The 22,156-nt window shown below is 44.1% G+C and overlaps 1 protein-coding gene across 3 annotated transcripts in view; it reads left to right on the forward strand.

Moving 5' to 3' along the window:
• Positions 1-22,156, forward strand: part of CPS1 (carbamoyl-phosphate synthase 1) — a 100,511-nt gene continuing 78,355 nt past the window's right edge. Inside the window, exons 1-6 of one of the 3 annotated variants that reach the window (XM_075094044.1) lie at positions 1-300; positions 9,951-10,060; positions 14,214-14,358; positions 15,431-15,520; positions 16,237-16,293; positions 19,595-19,687. In XM_075094044.1, the coding sequence (XP_074950145.1) occupies positions 178-300; positions 9,951-10,060; positions 14,214-14,358; positions 15,431-15,520; positions 16,237-16,293; positions 19,595-19,687 (618 nt within the window). In that variant the 5' untranslated portion in view covers positions 1-177. Of the gene's footprint in view, positions 301-1,086; positions 1,327-9,950; positions 10,061-14,213; positions 14,359-15,430; positions 15,521-16,236; positions 16,294-19,594; positions 19,688-22,156 lie in introns of those variants that run through there. The other 2 variants (XM_075094042.1, XM_075094043.1) reach the window with 2 other exon arrangements.

Below are 22,156 nucleotides of genomic sequence, written 5' to 3' on the forward strand. Positions count from 1 at the left end.
GAAGGTGTAGGGCAGCGCTGTACAGTCAGTCCAGCACACCAGCTGTGTCTCTGTTCTCTTCCTCTGTGATCTGCAAGTGTGTATTGTCTGCACCAAATCTTGAAGAAATACATACGACCAGATTTTTATTTTGTCTTGTTTTCTTTAAACTTTGGTTACCCACCGGCAGCTTTCAAGATGACACGAATTTTGACAGCTTGCAAAGTGGTGAAGACTTTGAAAGGCAGATTGGAGTTTTGCAATGTGTCTGCTGATCACTGGAGTTTCTCAAGGACTGGTACAAGGCTGTTGAGCATCAAGGTAACAGTAACTGAGCTACTGTGGTTTAATAGATGTGTTTGGCATGCTGAGAGATAGCTTGCTGCAGATAACAGGGCTTACCTAGACATGTAAAATTGATCCAAAGGAGATTTGTCTGAACCCTCAGCGAGGGAGTTGCTTGGCTAAATGGTTTTATTAGCTAAGCAAACACACTCTGTGTAGTCTGGAATGAAAATTATAGGGTAAATTGCACCAAAAGGTGGAAGTTCAGGGTTTCAGTTAATTATTATATGGTATTTTCTTTAGAAACACCCCACCCCTCTATAGGACTGATAGCTAACAGAGCAGATCTTTCAGTCCATATGAAGATGAATCAGCTAGATATTTAAAAACGTGCGTCACTTGAAGAATGTGATTAATCCTATTGGATCCACAAAGGATCCATTTTCAATGTACTGGAAACGATGATGGCTCTGAGATGAGCCAGAGAGGTAGACAACTCTTTGTGAATGCATCAGTGTATAGGGTCTTGATTTACTGGGGCTGGAACCCCTCAGTTCACTTCCCCAACTTTCTTCTGCTCTTTGTTACAAGAGCTACATTTGACCAGCTTTGCTAGCGTTACTAAGGAGGTGTGGCAGAGTACAGTGGTGAAATGGGACTTTCTGTCTGAATTCTGTAGCTCTGGCAGTGTTTTGTCATAATGTAGTTTGCATTGAAAAGGGTGCTTTTGCACATGTATCCTGTTGAATCAACAGTGTAATAGAATTAGCAACCGGAAGAGTGATGTTTCAGCAGGTGGTAGGGAAGAGCTCTCAGAGGCTTGGGCTGCGGGTACCCAGTGGATGCTGTCTTACCTGGCAGGATGGAGTAGAGGGCTGAGCAGTATCATTTCTTCCCACTGAGAACTAGGGTTTCTCTTACCTGTCCCACAGCCACTGATTTTTTTCAGGAGTTTTCTGAGCTTCTGGCAACAGACCCATTACTTTTAAAACAAAAAACTGGCTGCAGAGAGAAACTGGATTAGGAAAGAGGCATCCCTGTTTCCATCCCTTCCTTCAGTGTGTGAGTTCTCAGTTTAGCTTTGTCTCACCTATGCTTAAAAACAGAACCTGTGTTGCGACTAGTGTTCTTGCTAATGGACCTGTCTTCCCCTTTGCAACAGTGCACAGCAGGCATCAACTGTTACCTTGTTCACTGTCTTAAGACACAGCACAGTAATCTTTCTCCCAGGATATTGATCCTGACCTTGCAATCAGATCTGACTTAAGCAGAAGTTATGCCTCCTCATGATGACAACTCGTGAATTAGAAAGCTACCATGATTACCAGTTTCTGCAGCTGCACCTTCTGGAGAGGAATTAGGGCTCTGACATGAGGAGTTGGTGAAGCTATGTTGGTTTGACACTGATGACATGTTAAAACAATGTCAGAGCCCTGAGGTGGAGCAGTGCCGTCTCTCACATCTTCCAGGGCAAGTGCCAACTTCTATTGTTCTGTTTTGAAATCTCAGCACTGTGCTAGAAAGTGTCTCTTGGTGTGACAAAGCAAAATGTGACACAGCTTGAACAACCTCTTCTGTTTGGGATTTGTGCTTCAAATTGAAACGGAATAGGAGAAAATGGAGACAATTTTACTGCCAGTATTTCTGGGTGAGTGGAACTTGTGAATGCGCTGAGAGGTGCTGTTGGCAAATGTCATAGTGTCTAGAGGATAGGATCCCAGGATTCACACTTGGCTGCTTGTTTTATGACTGGTGACGGCCTGTAGCACCAGTATGCTGATGCTATGTATTGCAGAACAGGAGTCCATGCAGGTACACTCAAGTTCACTATGGTTTTAGAAACTGTTGAGCCAACTAAGCAGGACTGAAGAGTTCTGTTGGAATGCAGTTCTTGCTTGTCTCTATTGCCTCTGATACCTGTCTTGGTTTTTGGAGCTGATTCAGTTATTTCTGCCGTGCTCTGTAGAGTACAGCAGTTGAAGGCTTGCGATGCACGGAGAAGTGAGTTCAAAGACACATTAGTCTGTGGTTATGTCTGCTGCAGTAAAAGGCATCTTCCTCTGGTAAAGCTTTGTAGCCCACCGTTAGGACTGCTGGTTCAGCTTTTGAGGAGACAGCACGTTTCTTTACACACCCCAGGATAATTCTGGTAGGCACCTGTAGCAGACTGGATCTAATGCATCCTTATACTGATGGATTAGCATCTGAAGCTTAGATTTGCCATCTTAAATGGCAGACTGATGGTGTCACTCATTCAAGGGCTGCACAGTGACAGACATACAAGGTCATATCTCATAATGCTGAGGCATCCAATTGAGACGTTTCATACTCATGGAAAACTGCTACCCTGCTCTGACGGAGTTACACTACCAGCTGTTCTAGCATCTACCTAATGCTGTGCTTTTAAAGCTAAAGAGTGATTGCTTAAAGCCAACACCACCAATGCTAAGGCAAGGAGAATGAATACCTGTTAAAGAAATACCAAGTGAAACCCTTGGGAGCTATTTTAGCCTCAGTCCCAACAATTGCAAATACACTCCAGATGGGTCAGAATGAATTGGGCCCTCTTTGTGTTTCAAGGTGTATGACAGGATCTATTGCAGGGTGGCCAAGACCTACTGTGCAGCTGAAGCGCTGAGTCTGGTGGAGCATTAGTACCTGCACTGTGATTAGCTGGCTCATCGCAAGGTGTGCTGTGAGCCAGCCAGCCCCAGAAGTCTTCTTCTGACATATGTTATGTGACATCTTCTGCCTTGGCATTGACACTGGGGAAAGGTGTTTCCTTAATAGACTTGGCTGTTTGAGTTCAATACCTACAGGAGTTTGTGCTGTCAGAGTGGATGCTTGAACTCATAGAGAGCAAGAAGGCTGATATCTAGTGCAGCTTAGAAGCCTGTGACTCTTGAGATCACAGGTGATATTTTTAACTCCACCTTTGCCAGGGACTGTGTGATTCTGTTTCAATTCAGAATCTGGAATATAAAAACCTTTCCTGGTCTGGGGCTTTTGCTTTAAGACAGTGTCTGGCTTATAAACCTTTTTCCATGGGACATACAGAAGCAGAAGTGGAAGACACTCTCTAATGTACATAGGCAACTAGTAAAGCAGCAGGCCTGATGGAAAATTTAAGGACAAGTGGTCCTAAAAAGCCAACCTATTGCATAGCTTTGCATCAGAGTGTAGAAGTTAAGTGTAGTCGTGAGACAAGTGACCAAGTAGTGACTTATGGCTGGGTTTAGTGTTCCAGCCATCATTAGAAGTAATGGATATTGTAAGAAGTTTGGAGAAAGAGTGAAATGCAAAGTAATTAAGGTGTGTGGGCTAATGGCAGTATAGGTAATGATCCCATTCTCCCATTATTGCAGGCTTAAATGAGCATTTAGTTGCCTTTTATTGCTTTTTCTCAGTGGGCTATTTTAGAGCGTGTAAAAAAATACAATGAAAACATGTTTCTAACCTATGTATTAGCTAAGTAAAGCATTAGAGCGCATGAGGGAGAGATGGTCGTTTTAGCAGAGTGCCTAATAATTTTTCTCCCAAGACTGTTTTCTGTCCAGTTAAGCTCAGTATATGTGGGGAAACACCACTGTAGGTGAGCAGTCTGAAATGTGGAGACTCACAGGTCTGTATTTCCCTATTGCATCCCATTCTTTGGTTCCAAATGAGAGATGGAGCATCCACGGGTGAAAGGGCCACAGAGAAGAGATGTGTGGGCTCTCCGCAGGGGTGCTTAGCATCACTGGTGTTTTGGGATAATCTAGCTTCTTTATAATTCAGGAACGGGCAGAAAGACTGCAGCTCAAAGCTCGTATCATTTAATGCTCATCTGAGGCCAATGTAGTTAAATGGGGATGTAAAGAGTAGTAGAAGCAATAAATAGGTGGCTTGTAACAGTATAGCTGGCTCAGTAAGGAGACGATTGGAAAGCTTATGAAAACCACCAGGAGCAAGCTATAAATATAGTTAGAAATGAGAGGGAGAGGAAGAAAATTTTTGAGCACTGGCTTTAGAAACTATTCCAGATTACCGTAAAAGGGCTCTTCAAATATATTTTCAGGCAGATGAAAGTAACTGAGAAAATGGCTGCATGGGAAGCAGAGAGATGGGTGAGGAGGTGAAAGATCAGCCACAAGCTACTCCACTCCTTTCGCTTTGGAGGTGAAAGTGAAGGGGAGGTAAAATGGGCCCTGTTCCCTTAGAGATGAGGAGAATTTAGTGAGCTGCTACTGTGGGGGAGAGAAGGAGTGCTCATTTCCTTGGGTGCTCAGTGACTTCTGCTAGGTGCCTTACCTGTCTTGGTTCACTCTTCTTCTTTGATTTTTGTCACAAACAGATATTTGTGGGATTGTTGTGAAGAGCCTTAAGAAGAGTTCAAGTTGTAGGAGCTGTGACTTTTCTACCATGGTACCTGTGTTGAATTTTTGGCTTTGCTTTCTCTTTGGCTTGGATGGTAAAGGAACTAATCCAAGCTTCTCCCTAAAGTTAGCTTAAGTGTGAATCTTCTTTGGTGTATCCCAAGACACTGACCTGGCCTTTTCTTCTCTTAATTTTAGCCAGAAGCAAATTTGCTAAAATAAAACTTTTAGCAATGTCCAGGTAGATTTCCAGCCTCTTATGGCATAGTACTCTCAATAAAAGACATTTTTCCATCACAGAGAAAACTCTTCCTCTGTTGCTGGTTATTTCATCTCGAGAGAGTGAATGTAGCACAGTCCTGACACCAGCTTTCTACTGTAGAAGAAATCTGGTAGCTTTTGGCTTCTTCTGTGCTTTTGATTTGTGTTAGAGCACAAGAAGGTTATCAGAAGTAGTCAACATGGATTCACCAAGGTGAGATCATGCTTGACCAACCTGAGGGCCTTCTACAATGGCATGACTGGCTAGGTCGATGAAAGGAGAGCAGTGGATGTTGTCTGTCTTGACTTCAGTAAGGCATTTGACACTGTCTCCCATAGCATCCTCACAGGCAAGCTTAGGAAGTGTGGGTTGGATGAGAGGACAGTGAGGTGGACAGAGAACTGGCTCAATAACAGAGCTCAGAGGGTCGTGATCAATGGAGCAGAGTCTGGACGGAGGCCTGTAATTAGCAGTGTTCTCCAGGGGTCTGTGCTAAGTCCAGTCCTGTACAACATATTCATCAGTGACCTGGACGAAGGGACAGTGTAACCTCAGCAAGTTTGCTGATGATACCAAGCTGGGAGGAGTGGCTGGTACACCAGAAGACCGTGCTGCCATCCAGCGAGACCTGGACAGGCTGGAGAGCTGGGCTGAGGGGAACCTCATGAAATTCAGCAAGAGCAAGTGCAAGGTCCTGCACCTGGGGCGGAACAACCCCATGCACCAGTACAGGCTGGGGGCTGAACCACTGGAAAGCGGCTCTGTTGAGAAGGACCTTGGAGTGTTGGTGGACAGCAAGCTGACCCTGAGCCAGCACTGTGCCAGCCAGAGTTGTGTGCCAAGAAACGTGGCAGAGGCTGCTGTGCTGTGTGGAATATTAGCCTGTCTTAGAAAGGAGGTGTTTTATTGTCATCTTACTGGAGGGAAATAAACTGGCCTGCACTGAAATTGAGTCCCAGCTGTGTCTCTGCCACACATCAGAGCCCATCCTGGCTTTGGTATTTGAGCATACTTGTAGTCCTCCAGCAGCCCAGCGTTCAGGGCTCAGCTTGGCCTTGCCGAGATAAACTGAGGGATATCTTTGGAAGTGAAAAACTTGACTTCCTTGACTGGTTACTCTGTGAGGCAAGTACAAAAGAGGAAAAATTACCTGTTCACTTCCCAGTGCAGGGGTTTATAGCAGACATGCTTTAAAAAGCAAATTGTACTGCAGATCTTTTGAGATTTTGCAGATCTTTATCATCCATCCTGTAGATGGGAAGGGCTGCTAGAGCAGGGAACTAACTGGAACTAAATTAATCTCATTTTTTACTTTCTTTTCTTCCTTTTTTTTAATGCTACAGTGCTTTATTTACTTCATGTGAGAAGTGCTTAGTGAAGTTAACTAGTTAACTCCTCAAGTTGCTTTGATAAAATGCATAAAATCTAGCAATACCGCAACAACAGCATGATCTTTCCTGTTAGCTATCTCCATTCTCAAAGCACTTCAAGAGCCCTGCAGCCTTTCTGGAGCACAGGAAACTCTGCTAAAGGTAAAGCTACTGGTGTGTAGGAAGGAGTAATCAGATTGCAAGTAGTGTGTATCACATTGGATGTGTGCATGGAAGAAACATATTAGTTGAAGAAACATATTAGTTGGACTACAACAGAGATTTATCCAAGACTACGTGGGGATGCTTCTGAGAAGGGTGGAGAGAAAAGGACCTCATGGAAGCTCTGGGGTTTTTGTTTATTTCTTGCTTGTTGTTTTTTTGAAAGCAACAATCTCTCCCAACTAATCCCTGACTGAGCCAACTGGCCTTCTCTATAGCCTGTAAATCACTTTTCACATTAAAAAAAAACAACCAAAAAACAAAACTGAAAGGACAAGGTAGGCTGGCAGCTTAGGGATATGTAACATCACCACTGGAAATATAAGCAAGAATAACTGCTTCTAGGATGCTCAACAAACAAACCAACCACTTAATTAAGAATAATAAATCAAGCGAGGGAGGGAAACAATTGAGTATCTATCCCTTGCTATAGCTGAACTTGCAAGCAGGTTATGGTTGCTCAGGGACATTCTTCTGCATTACTTGAACACTATGTAGGGGCTTTAATAGTACAACAGGGGCTTCTGTTCAACAGAAATTATTTCTGTGCTGGTCTGGTGTGTAGAAGGGCAGGCAGTCTGTGGTGGGAGGAAAGACATGCAGATTCATGTCAAGTACTATAGTGAGGGTGAGGCTCTAAAGGTCACAGTGATTGCTCTGGATTTGGGCCCTCAGGAGTTAGATGGAACTTAACTTTTCTGGTCATTCCATTTTGTGGACTTTACTTCCTGAAGGATTCTTCCAGGCTGTGTTTGCAGCTGGTACTGTGATTCAGGTGATTACTCCAACTTGTACCAACAAGTGTTAGGACTTGCTTGAACTGGAGCTGGTATTTGGGTGGGCTCAGATATGTGGCCTGCTGGGGGAAGACATCCATCTCTTGAAACCAAGGCTGAGGGAAACCCGTTCCTAGAGTTAGTCCCCTATATCAGCAGTGTGGGCTGGGTTTTCAGCAGGCTTCAGTAAGGGCAGAGGTCCTGTCCAAAGCCCAGTCTGAGGCACCCAGGCAACCTTTGTGCTTTGTAATGCTTTGAGTGTGTGGCAGCTTTATGTACTGAGAGGCTTAATGAGATTACACACAGGACAGCAAGTTGACCCTGAGCCAGCACTGTGCCCTTGAGGCCAAGAAGGCCAACGGTATCCTGGGGTGCATTACAAGGAGTGTGGCCAGCAGGTCCAGAGAGGTTATCCTCCCCCTCTACTCTGTCCCAGTGAGACCACATCTAGAGTACCATGTCCAGTTCTGGGACCCACAGTTCAAGAAAGGCAGGGAACTACTGGAGGGAGACCAGCAGAGAGCTACCAAGATGATCAGGGGGCTGGAGCATCTCTCTCATGAGGAAAGGCTGAGAGACCTGGGTTTGTTCAGCCTGGAGAAGAGAAGGCTGAGGGGAGAATCTTATCAGTGCTTATGAATATCTAAAGGGTGGGTGTCAAGGGAATGGGACTGGACTCTTTTCAGTGGTGCCCAATGACAGGACAAGGGGCAATGGGCACAAGTGGGAACACAGGAAGTTCCACCTGAATATGAGGAAAAACTTTTTTACTTTGAGGGTGCCAGAGCAGTGGCACAGGCTGCCCAGAGAGGTTGTGGAGTCTCCTTCCCTGGAGACATTCAAAACCTGCCTGGATGAGTCCCTGTGCCTCCTGCTTTAGGTGTGCCCGCTCAAGCAGGGGGGTTGAGACAAGATAGTTTCCAGAGGTCCCTTCCAACCCCTGCCATTCTGTGATTAGGGAGCTGACCAAACTGTAATTTTCATTTGGGCTAAATCCAGGGGATTTAACCACAAGAACTGTATTTATAACTGGAGAGGGAAGGGATTTTGGATTTTGCTGACTATCCCATCCAAAGTGGTGGCTAAACCTTTTGAGAATGACTAGATGTTTGACATTAATGAGGAAAAAATGCAAGGCTAAAAGCCTCCCAGATGCACAGAATTCAATTACTTGGCAGTGCAGTTTGATTTTTAGTGTATTTTGCAGTACATCAGTAATTGATCTGTGCAGTATTTGTAACTGCAGAGGAGCTCTAGATGAATGTTTGCCATGATTGTTACAAAATGTTCAATGCTGGGAATGAAATTTCTCCGTGCTGTGATTGTTCATCTGATTTACGGGTAATGGAAAGTAGCTCTCCTGCTCCTTTCTACAGCAAATTGATCTTGATTTTTGTCTTTTAAAAAATCCCAGTAAGAGGAATTGTTCTGTAAAAGAACCCAATATGTATTTAAATCATGGTGAGTGCTGCTGCCTGGTGGACACACTTGGCTTGTCTCCTGTGGCACAGACTATTGGGGTTTTTGCCCTGGTGGTCACTCTGTGACTGTAGCTCTGTGCCCAGGAGGCAGCCGCGCTTGCATTCCAGAAGTGGAAGTTTCCGAGGGCCCAAAAGGTTCATCATCCAAATTCTTTTAAGCCCAGAAATTCATTGGCAAATCTATTTCCAGCTTTGCTTACTCTCTCTCTTCCTTTGCATGTCATCAGTGATCCTGCTGTCTAAAGGAATCTCCCTACTCATCCTGTCATTTCTGTTGTGCATGCTGGTTTTTTGGTAGAAGCTGGAATTCCCAGGTAGTTTCCTATCCGGTTCCTGGACAGGCTAAGAAAGGTTTAGTTTTCAAATGAGGCAAAAGAGGGTGTGTTTAATTTGGTATGTGCAAAGACCCAGCTGTGCCACTGAATCTTTAAATGACATTTGTAAAAGTCACCGTGTGTTGCATTTTCCTCAGCTGTAAAATAGTGATTAAGCCTGTAAGGGATCCCACTGTTAGTATGGGACTCAGTTCTGCTAAACACTCTCTGAAAGAGGTGTGATTCTATGGAAAGTTTTCGTCTAGGCTGCTTGTTCCGTACCTATCTCTTCCAGGACAATTTATGCCTATCCCTGAGGTAACTGAGACCATGAGTGTCCGTCTGATCCATGAGTTCCTCTCCTCTTGTGTCCTACAGAAGAATGGACTGGTATTTTGAATTTTGCTGTCTGACACAGTCCAACTAAGCATTCATGTATTTTTAGCGGCTTAGCTGTACAGTTGCAACAGAAGTAAAGCATCTATCAAAGGTCACAGCTAGATGAGAGCTAGTGTACTCAGCAGCAAGCCTTGAGCAAACATTGAGAAGAGAGGCAATCCTTTCCCTACAGAGTTATGATATTGGTTAATTGCAAGATATAATGAGTGGAAGAAATTAACAAAGTGATATGGAAGGGTGATCCCACAGTAATAGCAGCACATGCTCTGCTTGCGGTGAGGTTTGCCAGCTGCCTTGTCCTCATTAGGAGCACAACGTTTCTTAAGTGTTAGAAAGAAAAAGCATCAGGAGACTAGTAAAAGAGACAGTATCTTGGCATCTGGGAATGGGAGAGGGGCAGGAACGCTTACAATGTGAGGCATGAAAGGCATGTGTCCTAGGTGTTACCTGTATAAACATCAAGCCTTTTCCTCCTGTATTTGAGTCTCTTCATGTGCCTTTCTCTAGGCGCAGACAGCGAGCTTGGTGCTGGAAGATGGGACGAAGATGAAGGGCTATTCTTTTGGCTATCCGTCCTCCACAGCAGGGGAAGTCGTATTCAACACTGGTCTTTCTGGGTAAGGCAAAAGCAAATGAGATATAAGCACCAAAACTTCTCTGGGAGCTTGTTAAAGTACAAAAGCAACTTTCTCCAAGCTCTTAGGGTCCTGTTCCAAGCATGTAGTGTCCTGTAAAAGAAAACACTGTAGTCCAGGAATACAGAGAGATAGTTAATGAAGAGACTTCAGGCAGTCCTCTTGTGTCTTGGCATTTGTGGTGATAAGCAACTTCAAAGACTGATAAAACTAACCATGATAGTGAGGTATGTAGGGATCTGATCACTTCCCATTGAAACGCAGCAATTGCTGAATCAGAGCAGAGGAGCTGTCATTGTTGTCCCTCCAGTGCCCTGATCAAATATAGAGGTCTGAAGCTTCTGCAGCCTTATGGGTAATGGAACTTGGCTTCAGAGTGCAAAATTTTTAAGTCTCGAGGTTCCCAAGTTGGTCACCTATATGACCCATCCCTTATGACATTTGTTGGCTCATACCACAGTTAAGGACGCACTTAAACTCCATGCCATTTCCAGCTAAAGGGTAGGATCAGATTCATGCCTAACCTAGCATGACTCTCTCTCCTCTTGAGTGGTAGAAGCCAGTGGCTGACTTAGGATGGCAGATGCTGGTGCTTTTGTTTTACTGCTTGAGCAGAGGAAATCTACCCAGAGGAATGAGGCTTTTGGTTAGGAGAGGGACGTGTTCCTGGGGAGGTGAGACAGCTCTTGAGGTTGTTGGTGCTTGAGCTTTTTCTGCAGTCATTCATAGCTGTCTTTGCCCAGCTGTCTTGCATTTCCCAAATTCTGCTCTCCTTTGGAGAAACCAGTACTCACAGGATGAGTTTTTAAATTATCTCATTGGTGAGAATGTTAAATTGCTACAGAGGGGAATCTGTTTTCAAAGTTTTGCATTAGGAGGCAATTATTTAAGTATTTTGACAGCACTAATTACTGGCTGTGTTAATATACCTGCCAACAAGCAACTGTTTAATATAGATCAGAATGATGGAGGGCACCAGAGTTCTTTTCTCAGTGATAGATTATGGGCAATAAATCTTGTCACATCACAAAAGTCAAGGAGGACCTGATGGATTAATTTCCTCTCCACATGTTACTGTGGCAGCAGAAGCTGTGTTTGCTCATTTTCTAGTGATTTGGAGAGGATGCCTGTGAAAGAGAGGTCTCCTCTGTGCTGGGGAACATATGGGTATGGAGGGAACATTCAAAATGTGAGGTTGTATCTTCAGAGTGCTCTCCAGGAACATGATCTTGATTGATTGATTCAGAGAAGAGGAAGATAAGAGTTTGCAGTATTGTTGCAGATTGTGACAGATTTGCTAACAGTCCAGGGATTACTGTCCAGTGAAAGAAGTGTTGTGGCTCTGCCTGGTGCTCCTGAGCACAGAGATCAAGACCTTATGTATCCTCCAGAGGAACCCAGCTACCTTTTTTCATTGACACAGTAAGAGGCTAAGTGCCTGCGTGAAGGAGGTGCCCAGGGTTGGGGCAGGCTGCCCGGGCACACAGCATTTTGTCAGTAGAGGGAGCAGGAGGCTAGTACAGGGGTGATTTGGCCATGGCTGCTGTTAAGCCTCAGACCACTGCCTTCTGTGATGTAAGTGTTTCTAGACAGTGAGTGGGGTGAGCACAGGCTCTGTACTGGAATGATTAATATGCTGCTTTGCACCTTTTCTCCTCATCTGGACTCCCATGTTCTGATTCATGTCACAGAACTGGGAGGCAGAACACTTTATGTGTGTACAGCTTTCAGGCTTGAAGTAGCTAAAGCTGGCTGAAGTGTTATCGTATTACTCTGGAATAGAGGGCAGAGAGCACTGTTTCGGGGGTGGAATGTTGAATTTTCATTAGAAAAGCATGAGGATGAACTTTTCAGAAACATTTGCTCAAAAAAAAATCCTAATGTTGCAGCCATCTGTTTGATATAGGAACAAAAAGGAAGATAGGAGATTTCCAATTAAGAAAGAAGAATTACAACCCATAAAATGCTTTCATGTTTGAAACAGCTCAGTAAATGCATTTGCCTCCAATAGGTCTGTGTGTGTTTCCCATGATATTCTAGCTAGAGAACTGATTGACGGGAATTTACTGAAAAAAGGCAGGCCGTTGGGCAGGCACAGCAAGGATTAGACCTTGCAGCATCTTTGGAGCTCATGTTCCCATCTGTCCTCTGTGCTCCACAAGGCATTTTGCCTGCTTAAAGGACGTTGAGTCTTAGTGCAGAGCTGTGCCTTCATATCCTAGCCAAACCCAATGGCTCTCTGTCCTTGTTTGCTGATAACAAATAACATGGAAAGGTTAATTACTTTAGCTTTGTCATTAACAAAGAGTCTTTTGGAAGCATAACCAATTGACTTAGGAGAGAGCAATGCTAAATGTGCACTTGCCATGCACTTAGTGCAGTTCGGTGATCACACTGCACTTCATGTGGTTGTTTACCTGCAGCAGGAAGTATAGATTTAAACAGCAGGAGAGGCTTACCTGAACATATTTCATGGCCATTGTTCATTTGACATGTCATTTCTCAGAGCTAGATGGTGTGCTGCGTTGTCTATATCTGCCTGCAACCATTCCGGGTTTTGTGAAGAGTTTCCCAATGGTTGACAATTAATCTTCTGGCAGTAAGTCCAATGTTCCATAAAAATGTCTCTTGTAACTTGCTGATATCTGGTAGGTGGCTGGAGTTGCCAATTATGTATTGTTTAAACAATAATGACAATAATAAATTATATTTTGTATAGGGCAGATTCATCCTGAAGCATCTTTATGCATTTGGCTAAATATTTCTGTGGATAACTTCATCCGTTGCTAAACTACAGCTGTTTTTGGTTTGAAAAACAGCAATTTTTTAATGGATTGCTGTAACAGTATGCTCCAGAATAAGGGGGAAAGTGAAGGACTGCATGTTAATGTGAAGCTGAAGAATAGGAGCATTGGGAAGGTAGACCATGTTTAGCCTGTCCCCCTCTCTGGAGTTGAAAGTGAGATTGGATCTACTGGTCCAGAGCTGATACTTCGCAAAATCCAAGGTTTGATCCTCCACTGCAGAAGAATGTTCTACCATGCTTTTAGGTCTGTCCTTGGTGAGAAGGGTATTCAGGCAGTGATTGAACAAAATTGCTGTTCCTGGGGCTTCTGCCTGGGCTGAAGACATAAGGATACTTTGGGGCCCTGTGACCAGGGTGGACTGCGGAATCCCAAAGTATTGCCTTTAACTTGTCGTCTTCAGAGATAGACAATCCAACTTCCAAGCACTTAGGAGTCTTGTCAGGTGAAACATATGGTGTCCTGTGGGTGGGAACCTAGAGATTGCCTAGAAGAGAGGACAGGCCTCTGCTGGGAGAAGCTGCAGAAATGGTACCATGACAGGGTTTGTTGACAGAGCAGGTAGGAGAGAAGAACCAGAATAATAGTGAGGAATCACAAGGATGATTCACAGCTGCTTCCCTGATCCCCAGACCAAAAGATAGGCATAGAATTGTCTACCTGCTTCTCCACAGAAAGTGCAGTTACAGCCCTGAACAGCTCAAGACCTGCAAGCTCCAGACTGGGGAAGGGACCAAGTCTGGGCAAACAGCTCTGTTGTCTGTCAGCTTTCCAGTTTGAGCTTTCTATTGCCACTGAGAGGGACAAGTTCTTACGCCACCTGGAGGGAAGGACGAAGCAATGACAAAGCACTGCCCACATGGTGTGCCCCGGGAATGGGCAAATCCAAGCTGTTATCTGTGGGTCAAGTGATATGCCATGCACTTACTGCAGTTCTGTGATTGCCCTGCACTTTGTGTAGCTGTTTACCTTCTGTTAAATCACAAGGAGCCTGAGTTTGTTAATAGCTCCTATGCTTTTCTTAAATGAAACAGGAGAAGCCAAAGCCTTTCCTGGTTCTCAGTTTTGGATGTTTAATCACAGGTGGGAAAGTCACAGAATCACAGGTTGGAAGGGACCTCAGGGATCATCTGGTCCAACCTTTCTAGGAAGAGCAAAGTCAGGGCAGATTCACAGATGTGTTTGCTTTTATACTGAGAATGCCTTCACATGAATACCATTTCTGTCTTTTTGTCATATGGGAATTCAGTCCTGTCTTGTTTTCACTGGCTCTTTTGTTTTCCTTTCAACTCCAGACCAATGTACTTGCCTTTTATTGCTCCTTCATCTAGATACACCGAAGCCTTGACAGATCCCAGCTACAAAGGACAGATTCTTACACTGGCTAACCCCATAGTTGGGAACGGTGGAGTGCCTGACACAGCTGCTTTGGATGAAATGGGCCTCAGGAGGTTTCTGGAGTCTGATGGGATTAAGGTAACAGTGGGAAATGCAGAGCTGATCAAGGGGTGGTGCTAGCAGCCTGAGAAAGAGCGCACAAGAGTTTACTGGCACCCTCACAGAAGTTATAAGGAATCAATGATACTTAGCCTTTCTTTTTCTTTTTCTGGATATCGTCCTTTGGAGGAATGGTGGGAAAAGATAATCCATCTTGCTTTCTGTATCAGGCCATGTGCTGTCTGAAAGCGGTGTATTTCCCATCAGTGATAGACATGCTACAGTTTTTGTGAACCGCTGTCCTGGATGGCTTTTTTTCCACATTCCCTTCTGCCTCATATTTATCTGTGTTTGCCCAGGACTGGTTGTCTACAGAGACATCAAATGCCAGTGAGAATGAGAAGTTTCGGTGTGATGAGACTTTTCTCTATATGCCTGTACTACCACAAACAGGGGAGGTGACAGTGGTATGGAGAAGGCCGTACGTACTAGTGCGGGAACCAGTATTTACACTGTGGTGACAGGGGATATTGGCTAGGAGCAGGGCTGTGCCCACACAGTGGTGGCAGCACTGCAAAATGAAACAAAATCATGTAATTGCAGAACCAGTGAAATGCTTTATCTGCTCTGAGGTGAAATGACTCCTTTATAAACTATCTAACTCCACTGGAAAATGGAGCTGACTTTTGAAATGAAATGTCACTTAAAAGTTAAAACCTTTCTTAAACAAAAAATGAATCAAAATAAACCATTTTGTCTTGTCTTAAATTTCCATTTTCTTTCTAATGAGAAGTGTTTTCTCAGTTCAATGCAATTTGCAGCTTTGGTTACCTGGAAGCCACATTATTATATAATTTCCTAAGTAAAAGGGCCCAGGTACAATCATGACAGAGCATGAAGTCTTTACCCCTTTGCCAGGTACCTGTTCTGTGGACTCCCCCTGTGAAGACTCAGATTTGCTATGTTTTTGTTATGTAAGAGCAGCCATACTGTGTCTAGCCTCATGTCCTGTCCATGATATAGTCTGTAGTGGATGAATACTGAAAACAGAAGGTACAGGGCAAGTACAGAGTGATCCCTCAATGCAAAATGGCATTTCTTCTCTCTGCAGGTTTCAGGTTTGCTGGTGCTGGATTACAGCAATGAATACAGCCACTGGCAGGCTACTAAGAGCCTGGGAGAGTGGTTGCAGGAAGAACAGGTGAGCAATCTAGGGATAACTACATTATGAGAATGAACCTGTATGTATGGAAACGGGAAACAACTGCTGGCTTTGGACTGGTAACCACTCTTCTCAGATGTCTTCACCAGTCTGTACTGGACTCATTCTGTGTTCCTTAGTTCTCTGATTCTTCATCCATTTCTCTTTTTCAGGGTGCAATGGTATTTCCAAGATCTGTCCAGAAGGAATGTTAATTAAGTGGGCCTGTTTGGTTCTCCATAAAAATTCTATACATTAGATTATATTCTTTCTCTCAACAAATGTTTCTGTTGTGCTGCTCCTAGTGGTTGCCAAGGTTGTAACCTCAAGAGAGGTTAGCTGCCAGAACCCCACTGACTTGAAGCTGTGGGAGTCAAGGATGTGTCAGTAGACTACCACTGACTTGTGACAGCTGGGAGGGCTAGGTACTCATAAGTAAGGCAAAATGGGGCTCAGAAATGAGACAGATATTTACCACATAAGCTCTTTGTTCTGTGTTTTTTAGTGCAGAAACTAGATTTGAAGAATAAGCTATTTATGAGTGGGAATAAGGAGAAGTGAAGCACTGGAAGTGAGGCAGCCTTGGTAACAGTGCTGCTAAGAGCCAGAGCTCCTTAAACAAGGACATGTTCTTCTCAGTCAAGTAATCTGGCTGCTGGCTTCCTCTGTCTTAGCTGCTTGTTCTCTAACTTATCCTTCTCTTGTGTTTTCTCCAGGTACCTGCACTGTATGGGATTGATACCAGAATGCTGTCCAAATTAATTCGTGACAAGGTATGGTCTGCCTCCCTTGATCCAGTTGCATTAACCTTGCTATTGCTGGGCCCTTTTTCTAACAGTGCAGCAAACCTGGGGTAGCAATGCTACTGCTGGGCTGCCTTGACCTCAGATGCTACTCAGGTACCTGTGCTCTTCCAAAGGCTCGGTGTCTTCTGTACAGCTGTGGCAATGCTCTGATCCCAGGGAGCCCCCTCTCCTTGGCTGTGCTCTGGGTTTCCTGTTCTACATAAGTGAACCAGCACAAGTTGATGTAATTGAAAGGCCTGGGATAACTGTGTCAGACACAGCAGGTAGTAGTGTCAACTACATGTTACTCAGGTAGTAACAGTCAGAGCAACAACTCTGTGAGATATTGTTGGATATTAGTTCACAGAGAGCACCACCTTTGATCAGTGGAAATTCTCCTGTTCCTCAGAGACAAAGGAATGCCTACAATAACCTAAGCTGCATTCCTAACTCAGGCTGGTTTTCTTTGGCTGAAGCCTGTTATTATTTTTAATAGTCATTACTTTTCTCTGGTTTCCAAGAGCTGGCAATTGAAGGACATGAGTAGGATTATGTTAACGAATGGAGGTTAATGTAAAGGTACCTTTTAACGCTGCCTAAAATGGTGACCAAAGCCAATCTGAATGTAAATGCACCTTTGAGGCTCTTTTGTAATGGATTATTTGAAGCTGCTCTTTTCTTTAGGTGGTCAGTTCACGGTCTGCCGTCCAAGCCCAAGCCCCTTTTCACTCCACAGAGCAAAATATGAATGACCCATCTTGAAAAGAGGAATATTTGCAGAAATGAATTCTTATGGGAAGATAAGGCATCGTCCTGCTGTTATAGAAAGCAGACAAGTGCAGTTTAATACAATAGAAAATGGCAATACATTTTTCTACTTTCTTGAGACATACTGTTTAATGGATCAGCATTCCTTTCATCCAAAGTAAACATGCTTTCAATGTTTATCCTGTAACTTAGTGTATGGTAGTAGTGCCCATTATACTGTGACTCTGAGTCGTATTGATTTATGACTTTAAAAATAGTGCATAATGTAGCTTTTCTCCCAGTGTTCTCAGGTTAAAAAAAAAACAGCTTTGTATTTCACTTCATGTCTGTTTATAAATTGGGGGCAAGAACATTATGATAAATGTAGAAATGAGCAGTGACTTGTTAAATTGGACTCTAAAGATAAATGCAGGGCACTTTGGCTGAATAATCTGGGAGCAAGGAAAGACACAGGGTTCCTGTTTGAGAGCAGTGGCTTTAGGGCTTTGTCATCAGAGTTTATGGGACTGACTGTGTGGTGGCACTCAGCAGTTTCTGTGGTTCTCAAGAACTGGAGTTGTTTAAGATGTTGCTGACCTTTTCAGCTTTGCTGCACACAAAGCAGCCTGGAGTAGCTTTTGGTGTAAGGTGCTACTCGAGATAGGATGTCAGCCACTGTTAAAAGCAAAACTGTCTTTAAAGACTTACCTTTAGTAGTGCACGTGGCAATGCAAGGTGTGGCTCTTTTTTGCCATAGGAAAATGGCAAGGGTACTTCAGGTATGGCCAACCATGGAAGTATCTCATGGAAGCGTTGCAAAACCCAGTCAACAATCCTGGTGTGCATGCTGGTCTGATCTCGCAAAATCACAGAATGGCAGGGGTTGGAAGGGACCTCTGGAAAACATCTCCTCTCAACCCCCCTGCTTGAGCGGGCACACCTAAAGCAGGAGGCACAGGGACTCATCCAGGCAGGTTTTGAATGTCTCCAGGGAAGGAGACTCCACAACCTCTCTGGGCAGCCTGTGCCACTGCTCTGGCACCCTCAAAGTAAAAAAGTTTTTCCTCATATTCAGGTGGAACTTCCTGTGTTCCCACTTGTGCCCATTGCCCCTTGTCCTGTCATTGGGCACCACTGAAAAGAGTCCAGTCCCATTCCCTTGACACCCACCCTTTAGATATTCATAAGCACTGATAAGATTCTCCCCTCAGCCTTCTCTTCTCCAGGCTGAACAAACCCAGGTCTCTCAGCCTTTCCTCATAAGGGAGATGCTCCAGCCCCCTGATCATCTTGGTAGCTCTCCACTGGACTTGCTCAAGCAGTCCCTGTCCTTCTTGAACTGGGTGACCCAAAACTGGACACAGCACTCCAATGTGGCCTCACTAGGGCAGAGCAGAGGGAGAGGATAACCTCTCCTTGTAATGCACCCCAGGATACCGTTGGCCTTCTTGGCCTCAAGGGCACAGTGCTGGCTCAGGGTCAACTTGCTGTGCATGAGCACTCCAAGGTCCTTCTCAACAGAGCTGCTTTCCAGTGGTTCAGCCCCCAACCTGTACTGGTGCATGCGGCTGTTCCTCCCCAGGTTCATGTCCTTGCACTTGCTCTTGTTGAATTTCATGATGTTCCCCTAGGCCCAGCTCTCTAGCCTGTCCAGGTCTCGCTGGGTGACAGCACAGCCTTCTGGTGTATCAGCCACTCCTCCCAGTTTTGCCTCATCAAATATCCACTGGGCAAGCTGACTTTAACATGTTTTATTATGAAAGTGTTATGTGTTAAAAAATAAAACAAAACACTGACTTCCTCTGTTCTACTTTCCCCTTTCATCCTTGAAAAGTTCTGTACCACACACCCTGTCCCCATGCTGAGAAGAGGTTAACCCTACGTTAATCCCACTTATTCCAGGAGTGGGGCAAAGACAAACCAGGGATTTTTCCACTGAGAACTTTAGTGAGCAGAAGGTGGAGAAGGATATGCTGCTGGTAGAGCAAGACTGTCCTAGCTTCTGCGAGGTGGTAACAGCAATAATGAATAGAGCTTGCTGGAGGTGATTTTTTTTTTTTAACAGCTTATTCAGAAAACAGCTGTGCTGACCTACCTCCTACACAACTTTGCCTTACCCCTGTGTCTGCTGCCTTGTAGCTATCCACAGGAGGTGGCTAAAGACCTAACAGTGGGTTTCCAAAACCAAAAAGCTTAAAACTGCTTTGTGGATTACTCCCGGTTCTACGCAACAGTCATGTGGGGATCTGAATTCTGATCCTCTTGGAAGGCAACCCATTTTACTGTCACTAGACAGCTTGCCAAACTGCCTATTAACAAATTTTACTGTTGAAAATGCCTTTCCTCTGAACGAAGGATTTTAAACAGATTTTTGATACAGAAGTAGGCTCATAAACTTCTGAAGCTGCTAGAAATGGTTATAAGCCGCCAAGAAACCATCTCCAAACAGCTGTTCCAGTTGCTGTGCCTGTCAGCACCTTGTCCCAGTGTTCACAGCTTCTCCTTTGCTCATGCTTTGTTGTTTACTGGTGTATTTCCACAGGGCATGGTACTTGGGAAGATTGAATTTGAAGGTCAACCCATGGAGTTTGCAGACCCAAATAAGCAAAACTTAATTGCAGAAGTTTCAACAAAGGTGAGAAGTTCTTCTGTAGTCCCAGTGCTCTATGCTCCAGGTAGTAACTGCTCCCCATTTGCTCTGGGGATTATCTGGTCTTTCTAAACAACTTGGGGACCTTTTCTAAACCGTGCACCTTTCTAGACCTTTGAAGGACTGTCATCTCAACATCATCCTGTTAGAATCCCCATGGCTTCTTAGGTGCAGTGTTGAAGATGTAAAATGAGCTGTGTTGAGCTGGATGTAGTCTGACCAGTACTCTGATCAGAGGATTGTGTGTCACAAAGAGAGGTTTGAGAAGTATTGGGAATACAGATAGACCTAGAATATGGTGGACATTTTCAAACATATGGAGAAAGAATAAAAAGAATAGTTGCTTTCCTGAAGTTTCAGAAAAGCTCACAATAATATTTGATAATCTGTGTTCAGGCATAATTTTATTGAGGTGATTCCAGAAGATATTTCTAGATTTCAGAAAGAGACAACTTAGGTATCCCCTGGTCCTAATATTACTGGAATGAGCTGCTTTGTCTATAGAAGTATACAGAATACCAGTTAAGTTCGTACTCTGATAGCTGAGCATGCAAACTATGTTCGGTCACAAGCTGAGGAGAACGTTACAAGTCATGAGGATGTAGCAAACCAGGCCCATGCTAAAAATAGTAACTCTTCTGTTTCCAGTGCAAGTGTTACCATCTTAAATTGTGGACCCTTTGGGGAATTAATTGTGGGATAAAGAGTGCCTTGGGTGCTTAACACCATTGACTGATACGAGAACTGAGTGTATGTATATTACAAATTCCATGCTTACTATGGTGTTTGCAGCTCCTTCAAGATCAGTGAGGCTCTGGAAGAGCTCTGCAAATAGTTGCTTTTGTGTGCTGTTCTGCACACAAGCTGGTGTGTTAGTGGCATGAGCGCGAAGCAGTCCCGAACAGACTGGTCAGTGAGCAAATGGGAATTTGAAGCACAGTCTCCATCCAGGCTTGGATTTACAGTAGTGACTGGTTACCTGGGATGCTTCTGGAATACATAGACTGCCATGCAAATCTCACCTTTGGGGATCTCACCAACTCATGCCAATGCCTCCACTGTATTTTGAGTCAGAGCCTTGGTGCTACACAGAAGGATGGCAATTGTTTATTGAGGCTGTGATCTATGATTGCAAGATGCAGGTAGAGCCATTTTGAGCAGTAACTCAGAAATAGGCAAGGTTGCTGATGCTAAACTCTGCAATTACTAAGACAGAATTACTGTAAAGATGCTGCAAATAGCTTCTAAAAGGGAGATATAAGAAGATTAACAGAGCTTTGGTGGTCTCATTATGTTTATAACTTCATTTTATAGGCTTAAAAAGCAATATCACAAATAAAGCTGAAAATCAAGTAAGCTGTTCAATGCTGGTAATTACTGGACATGATAATCTATCTGTTGCTAAACAGCTATTTTCATGTAAATCAGGATACAGTAAGATCAGGAATCTGCTTATCAATTGCACATTAGGAGTGATTGATTTCTTCCCTCCCCCCCCCCCATTCTTTAGGTGCTAATGGTGTAGACTCTATTTGCTAAGGTCCCTATAGAGGGCAGGGAATGTAGAAAACTGCCAGTATTTTGCAGGAGCTTTTGTCAGAGGTGTATTTTGGTGCATGTGATGGTCAGGGTCCCAAAGCAGATGAGAAGTATTTAACCACTTGAAACTAAAAGGTCACTTCTATCCACACATACAGCCCCACTTATTCCTTTTGTTCTCAGCGCTATTGCCAGCCGGAGTTTCTACTCTCCCTGACTGCTGGCTCACAGCCTTCCCACTTCATCCTTTCAGACTGGGACAGTATTTTATAGACTGTGTGGTGAACAGAAGAGGGAAATCCTCTGGCTTTAGAAGGAATATATTTTAACAATTTTCTGATCCAGTTCCCAGTCTGGTTTCTGTCTAGAGATACTCTCAGCCAGATGCAGGGGTCAGTGCTCTACACTACAGAGGAATAGTAAGTGTGAGAAGTAGGGAGAGGGTTGTGAAGACAGCAACACCTAAAATCAGTCTTGCTGCTGAAGGAAATGTTTTAACAAATCATAGCCTAAATTGGACAGGGAGGAGTTTTGAGAGTGAGGTAATTGAAGTACTTCAAGCAGTTTTGTCCCACAACACCCTGCGGCTATTAGGACAGCCAAGGAGAACCTTTGAGGGAGACCGTTGCTTCATAATATTTTTCAGATTTTTAAGTATGGATGTTGTGGGGCATTACGTTGTGTCCAAAAGCCCTTTTAAAAAGGAGGGTGAGTTTTTCTTAATGGACTCTGGCACATCATGCTAACTTAGTTTCTGTGAGAACTGGGCACCTTAATCTTTTTGAGATTTTTGAAACCCACTTCCTAAAAGCCTGAAGGACAGCAGGTAGAAGACCCATACAATTCCTGTGCAGTGATACAGTTCCACTATGGACTGTGGAAGTAGAATCCACTTGTTCATTGGTGAATGTGAAG

Source organism: Phalacrocorax aristotelis, chromosome 5, assembly GCF_949628215.1.
Source record: "Phalacrocorax aristotelis chromosome 5, bGulAri2.1, whole genome shotgun sequence".
NCBI classification, from domain to species: Eukaryota; Metazoa; Chordata; class Aves; order Suliformes; family Phalacrocoracidae; genus Phalacrocorax; species Phalacrocorax aristotelis.